Source organism: Giraffa tippelskirchi, chromosome 10 (assembly GCF_054371585.1).
Source record: "Giraffa tippelskirchi isolate mGirTip1 chromosome 10, T2T-mGirTip1v1.2.pri, whole genome shotgun sequence".
Lineage (NCBI taxonomy): Eukaryota > Metazoa > Chordata > Mammalia > Artiodactyla > Giraffidae > Giraffa > Giraffa tippelskirchi.
This window is the reverse complement of record NC_137284.1, coordinates 10,242,727-10,261,235: the sequence shown is the minus strand read 5'-3', so window position 1 is coordinate 10,261,235 and position 18,509 is coordinate 10,242,727. Positions and strand designations below refer to the sequence as shown.

General features: G+C 41.9%; 1 protein-coding gene across 37 annotated transcripts in view; it reads right to left on the bottom strand.

Moving 5' to 3' along the window:
• RAB3IL1 (RAB3A interacting protein like 1) overlaps positions 1-18,476 on the bottom strand; it is a 48,724-nt gene extending 30,248 nt beyond the window's left edge. For 27 of the 37 annotated variants that reach the window (XR_014067532.1, XR_014067531.1, XR_014067530.1 and 24 more), the window contains exon 1: positions 17,911-18,476. Coding sequence is in view for 11 of the 37 variants with exons in the window: in XM_081536663.1 (XP_081392789.1) it covers positions 17,911-17,939 (29 nt within the window). In the remaining 26 variants the exon portion in view is untranslated. The remainder of the gene's footprint in view (positions 1-17,910) is intronic. The other 10 variants (XR_014067528.1, XR_014067522.1, XR_014067523.1 and 7 more) reach the window with 1 other exon arrangement.
• Positions 18,477-18,509: the final 33 nt, after the last annotated feature.

The window sequence follows — 18,509 nt, the reverse complement described above, 5'->3', positions numbered from 1 at the left end:
ACTCTTCGCGACCCTATGGACTGTAGCCTGCCAGTTTCCTCTGTCCATGGGGACTCTCCAGGCACGAATATTGGAATGTGTTGCCATTCCCTCCTCCGGGGGATCTTCCCAACCCAGGAATCGAACCCAGGTCTCCCACATTGCAGGCCAATTCTTTATCATCTAAGCCACCAGGGAAGCCCTCAAAAGTCTGAAGGAATATTATTTCCAACTTAGAATTCTATGCCAACTAAATTATCATTCCGCATATACAAGGTCTCAAAAAATTTCACTTTCACGTACTCTTTCTCAAGAACCCCTGAAGGGGACTTCCCTGGTGGTCCAGTGGCTAACACTCCACACTCCCAATGCAGGGAGCCCAGGTTCAGTCCCTGATCAAGGAACTGATCCCACATACTGCAACAAAGGTTGAATATCTTGTGTGCTGCGAGACCCAGAACGGGCAAATAAATATTTTAAAAAAAGAAAAGAACCGCTGAAGGATGCACTCCGATAAAATGAGGGGGAAACCAAGAAAAAAATCCTGTAGGTCAGGAGACTGGAAAGCCAACACAGGACTGAAGGGAAGGGAACATTCAGGATAATCATGAGGACAGATGCTGGGATCTTGTGACAGCAAAGATGACAATCAGACCAAACCAGAAGAAAGAAGATCCTAAACTGGTATGTTAAAAGTAGTCATTACCATGCCTTCTGCCACTGTCCCACCACTTTGAACTCAAGAACTATTACAGGGTATGTGCCATTAAAACAGAAGAGTAAAACCATAAGAAAGAAATACAGAGGATACAGGAAAACAAGGACTCTGACTAGGAGAATGAGTAAGATTGTTCCAAGGACAACAGCAAAGTCCCGGGACAATGGCTATGCAGCAATATGGAGAGTAACCAGCCTAGGAAGAGGTGAAAACCGGTCACTAGGAATAATGTCTCCAGGGAAAAATCACTGGAATGGATAGATTAACTGATGTGATTGAAAATACTGAAAGGTGTGGGAAGAATTAGCAATAGGTACAAAGAAATCTGAAAAAAATTTTTAAAATGACAATTACTAACTTTAAGGAAAACTAACAGCACTAAATATAATTGTTTTAGTGCTCAGCTATGAATAATATTTGAGTAGACATAAAAAATATTAATGCCACATCTTCACCTCAATACTATATTTTTTAACCCATGGTGATATCAAAGAATCGAATTCTCCTCTATTAAATAAGGGGGCTTCCCAGGTGGCTCAGTGGTAAAGAATCCACCTGCCAATATAGGAGATGCAGGAGTCAGGAAGATCCCCTGGAAGAGGAAATGTCAACCTCCTTCAGTGTTCTTTCCTGGAGAATCCCATGGACAGAGCAGCCTGGCCGTCTACAGTCCATGGGGCTGCAAAGACTCAGACATGACTGAGCAGGTACACACTAAACTATTAAACTATTAGGTACACACTAAACTATTAAATAAGAAGTCAAAAGATTAAACAATTAATAAAAAGCTGTCAGTATACACATGTTATTTAGCAAAATGAAAATATGTAAATGCCAGAAGTAACAGCTAGTAAAAAGACAAGCCATAAAATACATAAAATCATTTATTAGAAAAATAGGACAGACGTGAACATGCATTTCAAGGAAGAGGCATTACAAATGGCCAATAGGACTTTGAAAAGATACTCAAGCCAAATCATCAGTAATCAGGGAAATTCAAATAAAATCACAAAAGAGCACTACCTTATACTCAATAGGATTGGTAACAATGAAGAAATCTAATTATACCAAATGATGAACAAAATGTGAATCCACAGAAACTATAGTGTTTATAGGAGTGTAAACTGGTACAACTCAAACACATTTGCACCAGGAAACATGTATCAATACAAGATTGTTCCTAATAGCAATTCAAATGCCCAATGAACAGAGACTGGATAAATGCACTGTGTTATCATATTAGCATCCTATAGCAACTATAACAAGCTACAGAGGCTTAAAATAACAGAAATTTGTTCTTCCACCATTCTGGATGCAGGAAGCCCAAAATTAGTATCTCTGGACCAAAATCAAGGTGTCAGTAGGTCTATGCTTCCTCTGAAGGTTGTAGGGGAGAACTTGTTCCTTGCTTCTTCTGGCTTATGGCTGTTGTTGTTCAGTTGCTCAGTCATGTCTGACTCTTTGTGACCCCAGGGACTGCAGCACACCAGGCTCCTTTGTCCTTCACTATTTCCCGGAGTTTGCTCAGACTCATATCCATTGAGTCGGTGATGCCATCCAACCATCTCATCCTCTGTTGTCCCCTTCTCCTCCTGCCCTCCATCTTTCTCAGCATCAGAGTCTTTTCCAATGAGTCTGCTGTTTGCATCAGGTGGCCAAAGTATTGCAGTTTGAGCTTCAACATCAGTCCTTCCAATGAATATTCAGTGTTGATTTCCTTTAGGATTGTCTGGTTTGATCTCCTTGCTCTCCAAGAGACTCAGAAGAGTTTTCTCCAGTTCCACAATATGAAAGTTTATGGGCGTGGCTGGCATTTCTTCTCTTGTGACTTCACCATTTCTCCACCATCTTCTCATGGCCTTCTCTTGTCTGTGTCAAGTCTCCTTTTTCCTCCCTCTGTATGACACACATGATTGCATTTAGAGCTCACCTTGATAACCCAAGATAATCTTCACCTCTCAAGATCCTTACCTGAATCATATTTGCAATCATATTGCAATCATATTGTTATTCCATATAATGTAACACTAACAGGTTTCAGGAATTAGAATCTTTGGAGAAAGGGAGGCATTTAAGACCCTTGCAGAATCTGCCCTCTGGCCCCAAAAGATTCTTGTTGTACACAAGCAAAATGCATTTACCCCATCTCAACATCTTCAAAAGTCTTAACTCATCAAAATAGCAACTCAAGTCCAAATTCTTGATATATAATCAGTTCAAAATCCCTAATCTCATCATCTAAACCAGGCATAGGTGAGTCTCTGGGTATGATTTATTGTGGGGAGAAAATTTCTCTCCGTCTCTGAACATATGTAACTAGAAATAAGTTGTCTTCCCAAAATCCAGTGGTGGGACAGGCACAGTATAACAGTGACAGGCATTCCTATTCCAAAAGAGAGGAAATGGAGGAGACAAAGGGCAAATTTCATTCATTTTTCCCAAGGCCTAGGACATCCTTGGCTCAGATTTCTGAGCCTGAGGCTCTTCTTTTTGAGTCATTCTTCCTTTTTCTTAATGGTAAGTGCATGGCTGAAGCTGAGTAGTCTTGTAAACCTATTTCCTGCCAGTAGAATTTTGGGAGTACAACAGCCTTCCTTTATTTCATTGTTCCTTCCAGTTCAAGTTGGAGCATCTCTGCTGGTGTAACATTCTTCAAGGACTCGTGTGTCTCCTTTGTATGTCACAGAGACTCACATCATTAAATAAGAGTCCCCCACAGATCTTTCCTGGAAAATATCATCTCTTATTTCTGACTTCTGCTGAGATTTTTGAGAGGATCTGTGGGTCATAAACCTAATATTCTCAACACTAGCAGAAGGCTGTCCAACCATATCTATGGCCTGCTCTTTAGAGCAGTTTTCTAATAGTAAATCACCTAATTTTAGTATTTTTTGTAACTTGGATAGGCTCCAGGTTTCCAAAATCATGATGTACTGGTTCCTTTTTGCCATAACAGTTCTCTTCTCAATATCTTTTTCTTGTCACATTTTACTATAACCAGCAAAAAGAAACCAGGCCACATTTTTAAAGTTTTGCTTCAAGATGGGCTCAGCTAAAATTCAAGTTCATCACTTAAAAGTGCTGCTTCCACCACTGTAAGACACAATTCATCTAGACTTTTGCTACTGTATAACAGAGATGGCCTCTCCTTCAGCTTCCAGTTACATCTCCCTCATTTTGTAAAGAATCCACCTGCCAATTCAGGAGACATAAGAGACATGGGTTCAATCCCTGGGTCGGGAAGATCCCCTGGAGGAGAGCATGGCAGCCCACTCCAGTATTCTGGCCTGGAGAATCCCCATGGACAGAGGAGCCTGGTGGGCTATAGTCCTTGGAGTGGCAAAGAGTTGGACATGAGTGAAGTGACTTAGCGTGCGCTGGCAGAGCCTCAAACATTCATCTTTCTACCAACAGTTCGTTCAAGGCAATCTAGGCTTTTTTCTATCACGCTTCTCAAAATTCTCCCAGTCTCTGCCCATTATCCAATTCCAAGGCCATCTCCACATGTTTAGCTGTCTGTTACAACTGCACCCCACTCTACGTTCCAGAAATCTGTATTAGTTTCTATGGTAACTGTAACAAATTACCACAAACTAGGTGGCTTTAAGCAACAGAAATTTATTTTTCACCACTTTGGAGGCCAAAATTCCAAAATTAGCATGAGTGGGCCAAAATCAAAATGTTGCTAGGTCTGTGTTTCTCTGGAGGGTCTAGAGGAGAATCTGTTCCTTACTTCTTCCAACTTCTGGAAGTGGCTGCAGGCACTTGTTGGCTTCACTCCAGTTTCTGCCTCCATTGTCACATTGCCTTCTCCTCTTCTGCACAAGTCAAATTCCCCCTTCCTCCCTCTTTATTTATTTATTTGGCTGTGTCCGGTCTTAGTTGCATCATATGAAGTTTCTCTAGTTGCCCCAAGGCAAGTGGGATATTAGACTCCCGACCAGGGATCAAACCCAACATCCCCTGCATTGCAAGGTCGATTCTTAACCACTGGACCACCAGAAAAGTCCTTCTTCCTCCCTCTTAGAAGGACACATTTGATTGCATTTAAGGCTCACTCTGATAATCCTGATAACCTCCACATACCAAAATCCTTACCTTAATCATATCTGCAAAGACCCATTTCCATATAAGATAACATTTACACGTTTCTGGGATTAGGACTCAATATCTCTGGAGGGATTATCAGAGTTATATTCTTATAATGGAATATTATACGCCAGTAAAAAGGAATGAATACTTATGTGACTTATTTCTCTACCTTCTAGAATGTAAACTCCTTAAGGCCAGAGTCTTGTTTTATTCATTGCTATACACTCAGTCTCTATAGAGTGACCACCAGGTGAATGGTATCCAATAAATATTTGCTAAATGAACTACTAAAATGGATAATTATGAAGAATATGCAGGTAAATACAAATGCTTGTTGTATAATATTAAGTGAAAAATGCAAAGTTTTTATACCAAATAATTATTTTTATATAAAAATATTCTGTGTTTAAAAAAATAAAAGACTGAGGAGGATGTCAGTGAAAATGGAGTAGGGAACTCCAAGAGTCCATTCCTTCACAAAAACAGCTAATAAATTGGCAAAACTGTCAGAATCAGTTTTATCTGAACTCTGGAAGCAAACTGTTTGGAGTTTATAATAGGGGTTAATTGAGCTTCTAGGATGTATAGTGAAAGTGCTGCACTCGATATGCCAGCAAATTTGGAAAACTCAGCAGTGGCCACAGGACTGGAAAAGGTCAGTCTTCGTTCCAATCCCAAAGAAAGGCAATGCTAAAGAATGCTCAAACTACCGCACAATTGCACTCATCTCACATGCTAGTAAAGTAATGCTCAAAATTCTCCAAGCCAGGCTTCAGCAATACGTGAACCATGAACTTCCAGATGTTCAAGCTGGTTTTAGAAAAGGCAGAGGAACCAGAGATCAAATTGTCAATATCCGCTGGATCATCGAAAAAGCAAGAGAGTTCCAGAAAAACATCTATTTCTGCTTTATTGACTATGCCAAAGCCTTTGACTGTGTGGATCACGATAAACTGTGGAAAATTCTGAAAGAGATGGGAATACCAGATCATCTGATCTATCTCTTGAGAAACCTGTATTCAGGTCAGGAAGCAACAGTTAGAACTGGACATGGAACAACAGACTGGTTCCAAATAGGAAAAGGAGTACGTCAAGGTTGTATATTGTCACCCTGCTTATTTAACTTATACGCAGAGTACATCATGAGAAATGCTCGGCTGGAAGAAACACAAGCTGGAATCAAGATTGCTGGGAGAAATATCAATAACCTCAGATATGCAGATGACACCACCCTTATGGCAGAAAGTGAAGAAGAACTGAAGAGCCTCTTGATGAAAGTGAAAGATGAGAGTGAAAAAGTTGGCTTAAAGCTCAATGTTCAGAAAACTAAGATCATGGCATCTGGTCCCATCACTTCATGGGAAATAGATGGGGAAACAGTGGAAACAGTGTCAGACTTTATTTTTTTAGGCTCCAAAGTCACTGCTGATGGTGATTGCAGCCATGCAATTAAAAGACGCTTACTCCTTGGAAGGAAGGTTATGGCCAACCTAGATAGCATATTTAAAAACAGAGACATTACTTTGCCAACAAAAGTCCGTCTAGTCAAGGCTATGGTTTTTCCAGTGGTCATGTATGGATGTGAGAGTTGGACGGTGAAGAAAGCTGAGCGCTGCAGAATTGATGCTTTTGAACTGTGGTGTCGGAGAAGACTTTTGGGAGTCCTTTGGACTGCAAGGAGATCCAATCAATCCAAACTAAAAGAGATCAGTCCTGGGTGTTCATTGGAAGGTCTGATGTTGAAGCTGAAACTCCAATACTTTGGCCACCTCATGCGAAGAGCTGACTCATTGGAAAAGACCCTAATGCTGGGTAGGATTGGGGGCAGGAGGAGAAGGGGACGACAGATGATGAGATGGTTGGATGGCATCACTGACTCGATGGACATGGGTTTGAGTAGACTCCGGGAGTTGGTGATGGACAGAAAGGCCTGGCGTGCTGCAGTTCATAGGGTCGCAAAGAGTCGGACATGACTGAGCGACTGAACTGAACTGAACTGAGAATGTATAGATTATGCCTTGCATCAAATTGAGATTTTCATCCATTATTTTCTTCAAATATTCTTTTTCCCAATTTCTCTTCTACCTTTCCTTCTGGGATTTCCATTATGTATATGTTAGTATTCTTGTTGATATTTCACAGATTAGGTTCTATTCATCGTAAAAGGCCCAGACCAAGAAGAGAATCCTTAAAGCAGCAAGAGAAAAGTGACTAATCACATGCAAGGGAATCTCAATAAGACTAATAGCTGATTTTTTTATCAGGAACCTTGGAGGTCAGAAGGTAGTGGAATAAGTTTTGAAAGGGGGGGGTGTCAATGAGGAATTCTGTATCTTGTGAAACTATCCTTCAGGAATTAAGAACACATTCCCAGGACTTCCCTAGTGGTTCAATGGTTAAGAATCCACCTATCAATGCAAAGGACACGAGTTCGATCCTTACTCCGGGAAGATCACAAATACCTCGGGGCAACTAAGCCTGTGTGCCATAACTGCTAAAGCCTGTGCACCCTATAGCCTGTGCTCTGCAACAAGAGAAGCCACCGAAATGAGAAGTCCATGCACAGCAAACAAGAGTAGCCCTGTTCACCATAACTAGAGAAAGTCCACACAGCTTTCTGGTGGTCCAGTGGATAGGACTTTGTGCTTTCACTACTGAGGGTCCACATTCAGTCCCTGGTCAGGGAACTGAAATCCCACAAGCTGTGTGGTATGGCCAAATAAATAAATAAATAAATAAAACAAAAACAAGTATAATCTAACAATACGCTGTCTATAAAACTCATTCTTTAGCCCAATCAACTCAAGTAGGTTGAAAGTGAAAGGAAGGAAAATATATTCCAGAGACTAACAACAACAACAAAAAAGAGATGAAGTGACTGTAACTAATAGAAAAAATAGGGAGGTGGGTGGGGGGTCCAGGAAGGGGAACACACATAAACCCATGGCTGATTCATGTCAATGTATGGCAAAAACTATTACAGTATTGTAAAGTAATTAGCCCCCAACTAAAATAAATAAATTTATATTAAAAAAAAAAGAAAAAATAGACCTTAAGGCCCAAATTATTTTGAGAGACATTATGTAACAAAAGAAGGCTCAATCCACCAAGAAAATATAATAATTATAAACACATATTCATTTAACTTCAGAGCCCCAAAATATCTGAGGCAAAACTTGACAGAATTAAAGGGAGAAATACTTCAACAATAATAAAGGCTTTAATATTTTACTTTCAATGATGGGTAGAACTACAGTTAATCCATAAAGAATATGGGTTTGTAGTGCATGGGTCCACTATGTGTGGACTTTTTTTTATAAATGCATACTATAGTACTACACAACATGTGTTGGTTGTATCTGTGGATACAATTGTTGTTGTTCAATTGGAAGTCATGTCCAACTCTTTGCAACCCCATGGACTGCAGCATACCAGGCTTCCGTATTCTTCACTATCTCCCAGAGTTTGCTCAAACTCATGTCCATGGAGTCATTGATGCCATCCAACCATCTCATCTTCTGTCACCACCTTCTCCTCCTGTCTTCAATCTTTCCCAACACAGGGACTTTTCTAATGAGTCTGCTTTTAGCATCAGGTGGCCAAATATTGGAGTTTCAGCTTCAGTATCAGTCCTTCCAATGAATATTCAGGGCTGATCTCCTTTAGGATGGACTGGTTTGATCTCCTTGCAGTCCCAGGGACTCTCAAGAGTCTTTTCCAGCACCACAGTTCGAAAGCCTCAATTCTCAGACCCAGCACTCACCTTCTTTATGGTTCAACTCTCACATCTGTACATGACTACCGACAAAACTATAGATAGCTTTGTCTATAGAGGCCTTCGTTGGCAAAGTGATGTTTCTGCTTTTACAGAGACCCAACTATAAATTTACACACAGATTTTCAACTGCATGGAGAATTGGTGCCCCAACCCTTGCATTGTTCAAGGGTCAACTGTACTGTACAAAAAATAAACAAGAAAATAGAAGATTTGAACAACACTGTAAACCAAGTAGACCTAATTCTACCCCAAGACAGCAGAATACATATTCTTTTCAAGTGTACAGAAACATTCCCTCAAAGAGACCATATTTATAAAACAAAACAAGTCTCAGTAAATTTAAAAATACTGAACTCATATGAAGTATTTTCTCTGACAAGAATGAAATTAGAAATTAACAAGAAGGAAAACTGAAAATTTTGCATATATGTGGAAATTATTGTTAATAAACAATATCTTTTGCGACTCTAGCAGTCCAGCAGTTAAGACTTCACACTTTCACTGCAGGGGGTATGGGTTCAATCTCTGATCAAAGGTCTCACATGCTGCACAGCACAGAAAAAACAAAAACACAAAGCAAACTAAAAAACCTTTTTTAAGTGCCCAATGGAAAAAAATGAAATCACAAGGGAAATTATACGGGATAAATGAAAATGAAAACTCAGCATACCAAAATTTACAAGATGCAGTAAAAGCAGTTCTCAGAAGAAAAGTTATAGCTCTAAACATCTACATTAAAAAGAAGAAAGATTTCAAATCAATGACCTGAACTTCCAACACTTTTTTATGAGCACAAGGAAAATTTACTGAATCATGTAACTGAGGATCTGGCAACAGAACTTGCTTCAGACATGGATGATTCAGGGGCTAAGTGCTGTCCTTACGAATCTATTGTCTTTCTTCTCCGCATCCTGGCTTGACTATATTCTCAGATTGGTGCTCCTTCTTGGTAGCAAGATGGCTATGGAGTCTCCAACCTCATACCTCTTACTCAAAGCCAGCCCTAAATTTCTAAGTTAAGGAACTAGAAAGGGGAAAAGCAAAGCAACACCAAAGTGAGCAGAAGGAAAGTGAAAGTCTCTCAGTCATGTCCGACTCTTTGTGACCCCCGTGCACTGAATTCTCTAGGCCAGAATACTGGAGTGGGTAGCCTTTCCCTTTCCAGGGGATCTTCCTAACCCAGGAATTGAACCCAGGTCTCCCGCACTACAGGCAGATTCTTTACCAGCTGAGTCACAAGGGAAGCCCAAGAATACTGGAGTGGGTAGCCTATCCCTTTCTCCAGCAGATCTTTCCAACCCAGGAATCGAACCGGTGTCTCCTGCATTGTGGGCAGATTCTTTACCAGCTGAGCTACCAGGGAAGAAAATAATAAAGGTTAGAGTGGAAATAAAGGAAATACAGGATAGAAAAGCAGCAGAGAGAATCAGTGAAAACAGAAGCACTTATTTGAAAAGAGCAACAAAATTGATGAAACTTTTGTTAGAGCGAGGGAAAAAAAACCTCAAATTGCTAAAATCAGGGATAAATGGAGGTACATTACTATCACCCTATGGATATAAACAGGATTATAACAGAATACTGTGAATAATTGTTCATCAACAAATCAGATTACCTTGATGAAAAAAACAAATTGCTAGGTACAAACGAACTACTAATACTGACTCAAGAAGAAATAAACTGGAATAGACCTATAACAAGAAATTAAATCAGTAACCAAAAAAGAAAGTCCAATAAAGGAAAGGATAGGACCAGACTTCTTCACTGGTGAATTCTCTCAAACATTTAAAAAAGAATTAATACCAAACCTTCTCAAACTCTTCCAAAAAAATAAAAGAGTGTGTTTCCTAGTTTATTCTGTCATGCCAGTATTGCTGCTGCTGCTGCTGCTAAGTCGCTTCAGTCGTGTCCGACTCTGTGCGACCCCATAGATGGCAGCCTACCAGGCTCCTCCATCACTGGGATTCTCCAGGCAAGAACACTGGAGTGGGTTACCATTTCCTTCTCCAATGCTTGAAAGTGAAAAGTGAAAGTTAAGTTGCTCAGTCGTGTCTGACTCTTCATGACCGCATGGACTGCAGCCCACCAGGCTCCTCCATCCATGGGATTTTCCAGGCAAGAGCACTGGAGTGGGGTGCCATTGCCTTCTCCGCATGCCAGTATTACTTTGATACTAAAGCCAAAGACATCATAAGGAAAGAAATTTTTAAACCAATATCCCTTATGAATATAGATTTTAAAATCCTCAACAAAATACTGAAAAAATTTTCCCTCTTTTTTTTTTAATTAAATGAAAGATTCCTTAAATTCGAAAATGCATTGCAGTTTTCAAAGCTTTCACATTATATGGCTTCATATAATCCCACAGTACCTCCTTTTTTCCCCTACCCCTATGCCCCAAAGCCAACTGATGCTTATCCCAGGAAAACAAGTGTGGTTCAACATATGAAAATTAATCAATGTAATATACCATATTAATAAGATGAAGAAATTAATTAATTAGGCTGTGTCAGGTCTTTGTTGTGGTACAGGGTATCTTTCTTTTTCTTGTTTTTTTAAATCATATTTTGCTTCTTTTAAAAAATGTTACTTCTTTTTGGCTGCACTGCCTCTTCATTGCAGTACGCAGGCTCTTTCATTGCAGTGCCTGGGCTTCTCTCTAGTTGTGGCAAAGGAGTTCTAAAGTGCCTGGGCTCAGTAGTTGCAGCACTGGGCCACCAGGGAAGTCCTTTGAATTAATTTTTGGCCAAACCATAAGGTATGCAGGATGCGAGACTGCACCTTTTTTCTCCCACCAGGGGTTGAACCCTCACCCTCTGCAGTGAATGCATGACGTCTTAACCACTGGACTGCCAGGAAAATCCCTAAGGGTAAATTTTTATAATCTTGGATTTAGCAATGGTTTCTTAGATATGACACCAAAAACACAAGCAACAAAAGAAAAACTAGGTAAACTAGACTGTCCCAGGTCAGTAAGTGCCCAATATGCTACTGGAGATCAGTGGAGAAACAACTCCAGAAAGACTGAAGAGATGGAGCCAAAGCAAAAACAACACACAGTTGTGGATATGACTGGTGATGGAAGCAAAGTCTGATGCTGTAAAGAGCAATATTGCATAGGAACCTGGAATGTTAAGTCCATGAATCAAGGCAAATTGGAAGTGGTCAAACAGGAGATGGCAAGAGTGAACGTCGACATTTTAGGAATCCGCAACTAAAATGGACTGGAATGGGTGAATTTAACTCAGATGACCATTAGATCTACTACTGTGGGTAAGAATCCCTTAGAAGAAGTGGAGTTGCCATCATAGTCAACAAAAGAGTCTGAAATGTAGTACTTGGATGCAATCTCAAAAACGACAGAATGATCTCTGTTCATAATCCAAGTCTATGCCCTTACCAGTAACGCTGAAGAAGCTGAAGTTGAACAGTTCTATGAAGACCTACAAAACCTTCTAGAACTAACACCCCAAAAAGATGTCCTTTTCATTATAAGGGACTGGAATGCAAAAGTAGGAAGTCAAGAAACACCTGGAGTAACAGGCAAATTTGGCTTTGGAGTACAGGGCAAAGGCTTGAAGCAGGGCAAAGGCTAATAGAGTTCTGCAAAGAGAATGCACTGGTCATAGCAAACACCCTCTTCCAACAACACAAGAGACAACTCTACACATGGACATCACCAGATGGTCAACACTGAAATCAGATTGATTATATTCTTTGCAGCCAAATATGGAGAAACTCTGTACAAGAACCAAAAACAAGACCGGGAGCTGACTGTGGCTCAGATCATGAACTCCTTATTGCCAAATTCAGACTTAAATTGAAGAAAGTAGGGAAAACTACTAGACCATTCAGGTATGACCTAAATCAAATCCCTTGCGATTATACAGTGGAAGTGAGAAATAGATTCAAGTGATTAGATCTGATAGACAGAGTGCCTGAAGAACTATGGAGGGAGGTTCGTGACATTGTACAGGAGACAGTGATCAAGACCATTCCCAAGAAAAAGAAATGCAAAAACGTGGAATGGTTATCTGAGGAGGCCTTACAAATCTGTGAAAAGAACAGAAATTAAAGACAAAGGAGAAAAGGAAAGATACACCCATTTGAATGCAGAGTTCCAAAGAATAGCAAGGAGAGATAAGAAAGCCTTCCTCAGTGATCAATGCAAAGAAATAGAGGAAAACAACAGAATGGGAAAGACTAGAGACCTCTTCAAGAAAATTAGAGATACCAAGGGAACATTTCATGCAAAGATGGGCTCAATAAAGGACAGAAATGGTATGGACCTAACAGAAGCAGAAGATATTGAGAAGAGGTGGCAAGACTACACAGAAGATCTGTACAAAAAAAGATCTTCATGACCCAGATAACCATGATGGTGTGATCACTCACCTAGAGCCAGACATCCTGGAATGTGAAGTCAAGTGGGCCTTAGGAAGCATCACTGTGAACAAAGCTAGTGGAAGTGAGGGAATTCCAGTTGAGCTATTTCAAATCCTGAAAGATGATGCTGTGAAAGTGCTGCACTCAATATGCCAGCAAATTTGGAATACTCAGCAGCGGCCACAGGACTGGAAAAGTTCAGTTTTCATTCCAATCCCAAAGAAAGGCAATGCCAAAGAATCTTCAAACTACCATACAACTGCACTCATCTCACACAGTAGCAAAGTAGCACTCAAAATTCTCCAAGCCAGGCTTCAACAGTATGTGAACTGTGAACTTCCAGATGTTCAAGCTGGATTTTAAAAAGGCAGAGGAACCAGAGATCAAATTGCCAACATCAAAAAAGCAAGAGAGCTCCAGAAAAACATCTACTTCTGCTTTATTGACTATGTCAAAGCCTTTGACTGTGTGGACCACAACAAACTCTGGAAAATTCTTAAAGAGATGGGAATACCAGACCACCCAACCTGCCTCTTGAGAAATCTGTATGCAGGTCAGGAAGCAACAGTTAGAACTGGACATGGAGCAACACATTGGTTCCAAATTGGGAAAGGAGTACGTCAAGGCTGTATATTGTCACCCTGCTTATTTAACTTATATGCAGAGTACATCATGAGAAATGCTGGGCTGGATGAAGCACAAGCTGGAATCAAGATTGCTGGGAGAAATATCAATAACCTCAGATATGCAGATGATACCACCCTTATGGCAGAAAGTGAAGAAGAACTAAAGAGCCTCTTAATGAAAGTGAAAGACGACAGTGAAAAAGTTGGCTTAAAACTCAACATTCAGAAAACTAAGATCACGGCATCTGGTCCCATCACTTCATGGCAAATAGATGGGGAAACAGTGGAAACAGTGAGAGACTTTATTTTGGGGGGCTCCAAAATCATTGCAGTTGGTGACTGCAGCCATGAAATGAAAAGACGCTTGCTCCTTGGAAGAAAAGTTATGACCAACCTAGACAGCATATTAAAAAGCAGAGACATTATTTTGCCTACAAAGGTCCATCTAATCAAAGTTATGGTTTTTCCAGTGGTCATGTATGGATGAGAGAGTTGGGCTATAAAGAAAGCTGAGCGCCAAAGAATTGATGCTTTTGAACTGTGGTGTTGGGGAAGATTCTTGAGAGTCCCTTGGACTGCAAGGAGATGTCAATCCTAAGGGAAATCAGTCCTGAATATTCATTGGAAGGACTGCTGCTGAAGCTGAAACTCTGATTCTTTGGCCACCTGATGAGAAGGACTGCCTCATTTGAAAAGACCCTAATGCTGGGAAAGATTGAAGGCAGGAGGAGAAGGGTACAACAGAGACTGAGTTGGTTGGATGGCATTACCAACTCAATGGACATGAGTTTGAGTAAGCTCCAGGAGATAGTGAAGGACAGGGAAGCCTGGCATGCTGCAGTGCATGGGGCTGCAAAGAGTTGGCCACGACTGAGCAACTGAACTGAACTGAGACTTCCTCAAAATTTAAAAAATTTTGTGCATCAGAGGACGCTCTCATGAAGGTGAAAAGACAACCAAGAGTGGGAGAAAATATTTATAAATAATATGAGATACATATATATCTTATGGGTCTAGTATCTGGGAATATATAAAGAACTTTTACAACTCAACAATGAGAACATCATCCAATTGAAAAATGAGCAAAGGATTGGATAGACATTTCACCAATGAAAATATACAAATAGCAGTAAGCACATGAGATGTTCAGCATCATTTGTCATTAAGGAAGTGAGAATCAAAACCACAGTAAGATACTACTGCGCACCCACTAGGATATATACATTTTTTTCTAAAGTAGTCAGTAGTCCAGTAGTCATGTACGGATGTGAGAGTTGGACCATTAAGAAGGTTAAGCACTGGAGAATTGATGCTTTTGAATTGTGGTGCTGGAGAAGACTCTTTAGAGTCCCTGGACAGCAAGGAGATCAAATCAATCAATCATAAAGGAAATCAACCCTGAATATTCATTGGAGGGACTGATGCTGAATCTGAAGTTCCAATACTTTGGCTAACTGATGTGAAAAGCAAACTCTTTGGAAAAGACTCTGATGCTGGGAAAGATTGAAGGCAAAAGGAGAATGTGGACAGCAGAGGATGAGATGGTTAGAAAGTATCACCAACTCAATGGACATGAATCTGAGAAAACTCTAGGAGATAGTGAAGGACAGGGGAGCCTGGCGTACTGCAGTGCATGGGGTCGCAGAGTCAGACCCAACTTAGCAACTAAAAAACAACAGCAACAACAAAAAAGGAAAATAAAGTGCTGGAGAGGATGTGGGGAAATTAGAATCCTCATGCAGTGCTGGTAGGAGTGTAAAATGGTATAGTCACTGTGGAAAACAGGTTGGTAGGTTCTTGAAAAGTTAACCATGGAATTGCCATATGACCCATCAATTTCACTCTTGGGTACATAGAAGACAGCAGTTAAAAAAAAAAAAGCTTGTACATGAATATACATAATAGACAAAGAATCAAAACAACTGAAATGTCCATCAAGTGATGAATGAGTAAACAAATTGCGGAAAAGCCATACAATTAAATATTATTCAACCCAAAAAGGAATGTACTGATCCATGCAACAAAATGGATGAATCTTGAAAACATTATACTAAGTGAAAGAAGCCAAAGATAAAAGGACAAGTGCTGTATGATTCCATTTATATAACATGTCAAGAACAGGCAAATCCATAGAGATAGAAAGCAGGTTAATGGTTGCTAGGGATTGGTTGCTAATGAATGGGAAGTGACTGTTAATGAGAATGAATTTCCATTAGGGATGACAGAAATGTTCTGGAATTAGATACCGGTAATGGTTGAATAAATTAAAAGCTGCTGAAAAGACTAGAATGAAATACATCAAAATGATACCTTTGGTGATTTTTGTGTTTTTTGCTGCCCTACATTTTCCTGTTTACAATAAGCACGTAGTACAATTATAAATCTCCCTTATCTCTCTTATCATCGTCTGAAGCTAGCCTCTCAAACTTTCATGCCCACAGAGATCTCCTGTGACCCTGTTAAAATATAGATTCGAATTGAATAGATCTAGGATGGGGCCTGGAAGTTTGCATTTCTGAAAAAAGCTTCCAGGGCTTCCCTGGTGGCTCAGTGGTAAAGAATCTGTCTGCCAATGCAAGAGACGCAGGTTTGATTCCTGATCGGGGAAGATCCCACATGCCACAGAGCAAATAAGCCCATGTGCCACAACTGTTGAGCCTGTGCTCTAGAGCCTGGGAACTGAAACCCCTGAAGCCCATACACCCTAGAACCCCTGCTCCGCAACAAGCGAAGTCACTGCAATGAGAAGCCAGTGCACCACAACCAGAGAATAGCTGCTGCTCCCTGTAATAAAGGGCGATCCTGATAACTCAGTAAAGAATCGGCCTGCAATGCAGGTGAGACCCTGGTTCGATTCCTGGGTTGGGAAGATCTGCTGGAGAAGGGATAGGCTACCCACTCGAGTATTCTTGGGCTTCCCTTGTGGATAATAATAGTAATTCCCTGCAATAAGAGAAAAACCGGCACAGCAACAAAGAATCAGCACAGCCAAAAATAAAGGTTAATCTCATCTATAAAAATATCTTAAGAAAATATAATAAAACTTCTAAATGATATTGTTGCACCTGGACTGCAGACAACCCCTCCTTCCTTTGAGCAGCCAGTCTCCAGAAGTCAACAGTAGGAAGGAGGGGGGGATGGATGGAGCAATTCACTGCAGCTGAGATGCCAGCATAGAAAGGACCATTGCTTCTGGATGCCCTCCCCCAGGAACCTATGTAGTGCAAGACATATTTACACTAAAATTTATCCACTGTTTATCCAAATTCATATGTCACTGACTGTCCTGTAGTTTTACTTGCTGACTCTGGAGCCCTGGGCCGCATTGAAGAGGGAATGGACCTGGGGTTGCCAGGCAACCTGTGTCCGAGGCTGGTCAAGGCTACTCAAGGCGGCTCACTCAGTGGTCCTGATGGTCCCCATGGCTTACTCCTCAGCGACCTGCCCTTGTGTCATCCACTCCCACTGCTCTCGGATCTGGCCACCTCCTGAGGAAGGCTCGAAGTGGACACACAGACTCAGAGCAGGCTGCCTGGTCCAACCAGGAGGCAGCTCACACAGTCATTACCACAAGGGCTTGGGACCAGGCGGGCTGGGGTTTGAATGGAGACGGGCAGGTTACTTACCTTGTCTCTGGGCTTGACATCCACCTGTCACAGGTGGACAAAGCTTCCTGTTCCCCAGTTCTGATGATGAGCTGAGATCATTTCTAAAAAGTGCATAGTGCACCGCCTGGGAAGATCCCCTGGAGGAGGGCATGGCACCCCACTCCAGTATTCTTGCCTGGAGAATCCCACGGACAGAGGAGCCCGGTAAGGCTTCATACAGTCCATAGGGTCACAAAGAGTTGGACACAACTGAGGCGACAGCACACACACACGCACTGACTGGCACCCAGTAAGTGCTGAAGACATGGAAGAAACCATTGTTTCCTGTTCTTTTTTCACCCTACAATGCCCAGCACAACACCCATCTCAGCCAACAGTTAGTGCTTGCTTGTGGAGCTAAACCTCAGGAATCTCCCGGAACGGTGCAGACACACTACTCTGACCTGCCTATATATCTCAGCTCTGACTCTAATTCTCTATGACTCAAGGCACGTCAATTTCTGCCTCTACACTTTGGTTTGTCTACAGCCTGTGGAACTGCTTACATGCCCATTTGACAGATGAGAAAGCTGAGGCTCCTGACTCATGGGGAATGCCTAACAGCACCTTGTGCTCTCACACTCAGTGCAGTCCCCCTGCGAGGCCCCTCTTCCCCCTCCCCTGCCAATTAGCCCCAATCCTGAGCTGGTGGGTTGGGGGGTATGGATGGGGTCTGTGCCTCACCTGGCTGACCTCAGGGGGACAGAGTCCATGGGGATGAGGTAAGTCGGAGATCCCAGGGTTCTCCCCAAGGCTGTGATGAGTCCTCTTGCCTTGCATCAGTAGCTGGGCCGGCTCTGGCCTATTCCATGCTATTCCATTGTCATTGGCAGGACAGGGCTTGGTAAAGCCAGATCTGAGTTGTCCCGGCCTCTCTGCCTCTCCTGGTCCCTATTGTCTTCCTGCAGTAGCCAGAACTCATGTGTTCATATCTGTGACTGTGGAGTCTGTTTGGCCCTTCAGGGATCAGGGCTCCTGGCTCCAGGGTAGAAGTGTTGTCAACTGTCTTGCTTCCAGGCCCCAGGCTGGGAGGATCCCTCCACTCCCCTGTCCAGCTGTGCCAAGACCTCTCCTTTTCTTTCTTGGCTTCTGCCCTGTTCGTACAGTGATTGGCTCAAGAGAGGGGTATGGGCTGGCAGGTGCCCTACACAGAGCCTGGAGGCAGCATCCAGGCCTGGCTGACCCACTTCAGGGCCCCCTGCCAGTGCCCCCAGCCAAGCTGGGTCCCCTCCTTCCTGCCCGGCTGAGACAGGGCCTGGGAGGGCACAGTGGCAGGCCCTCTG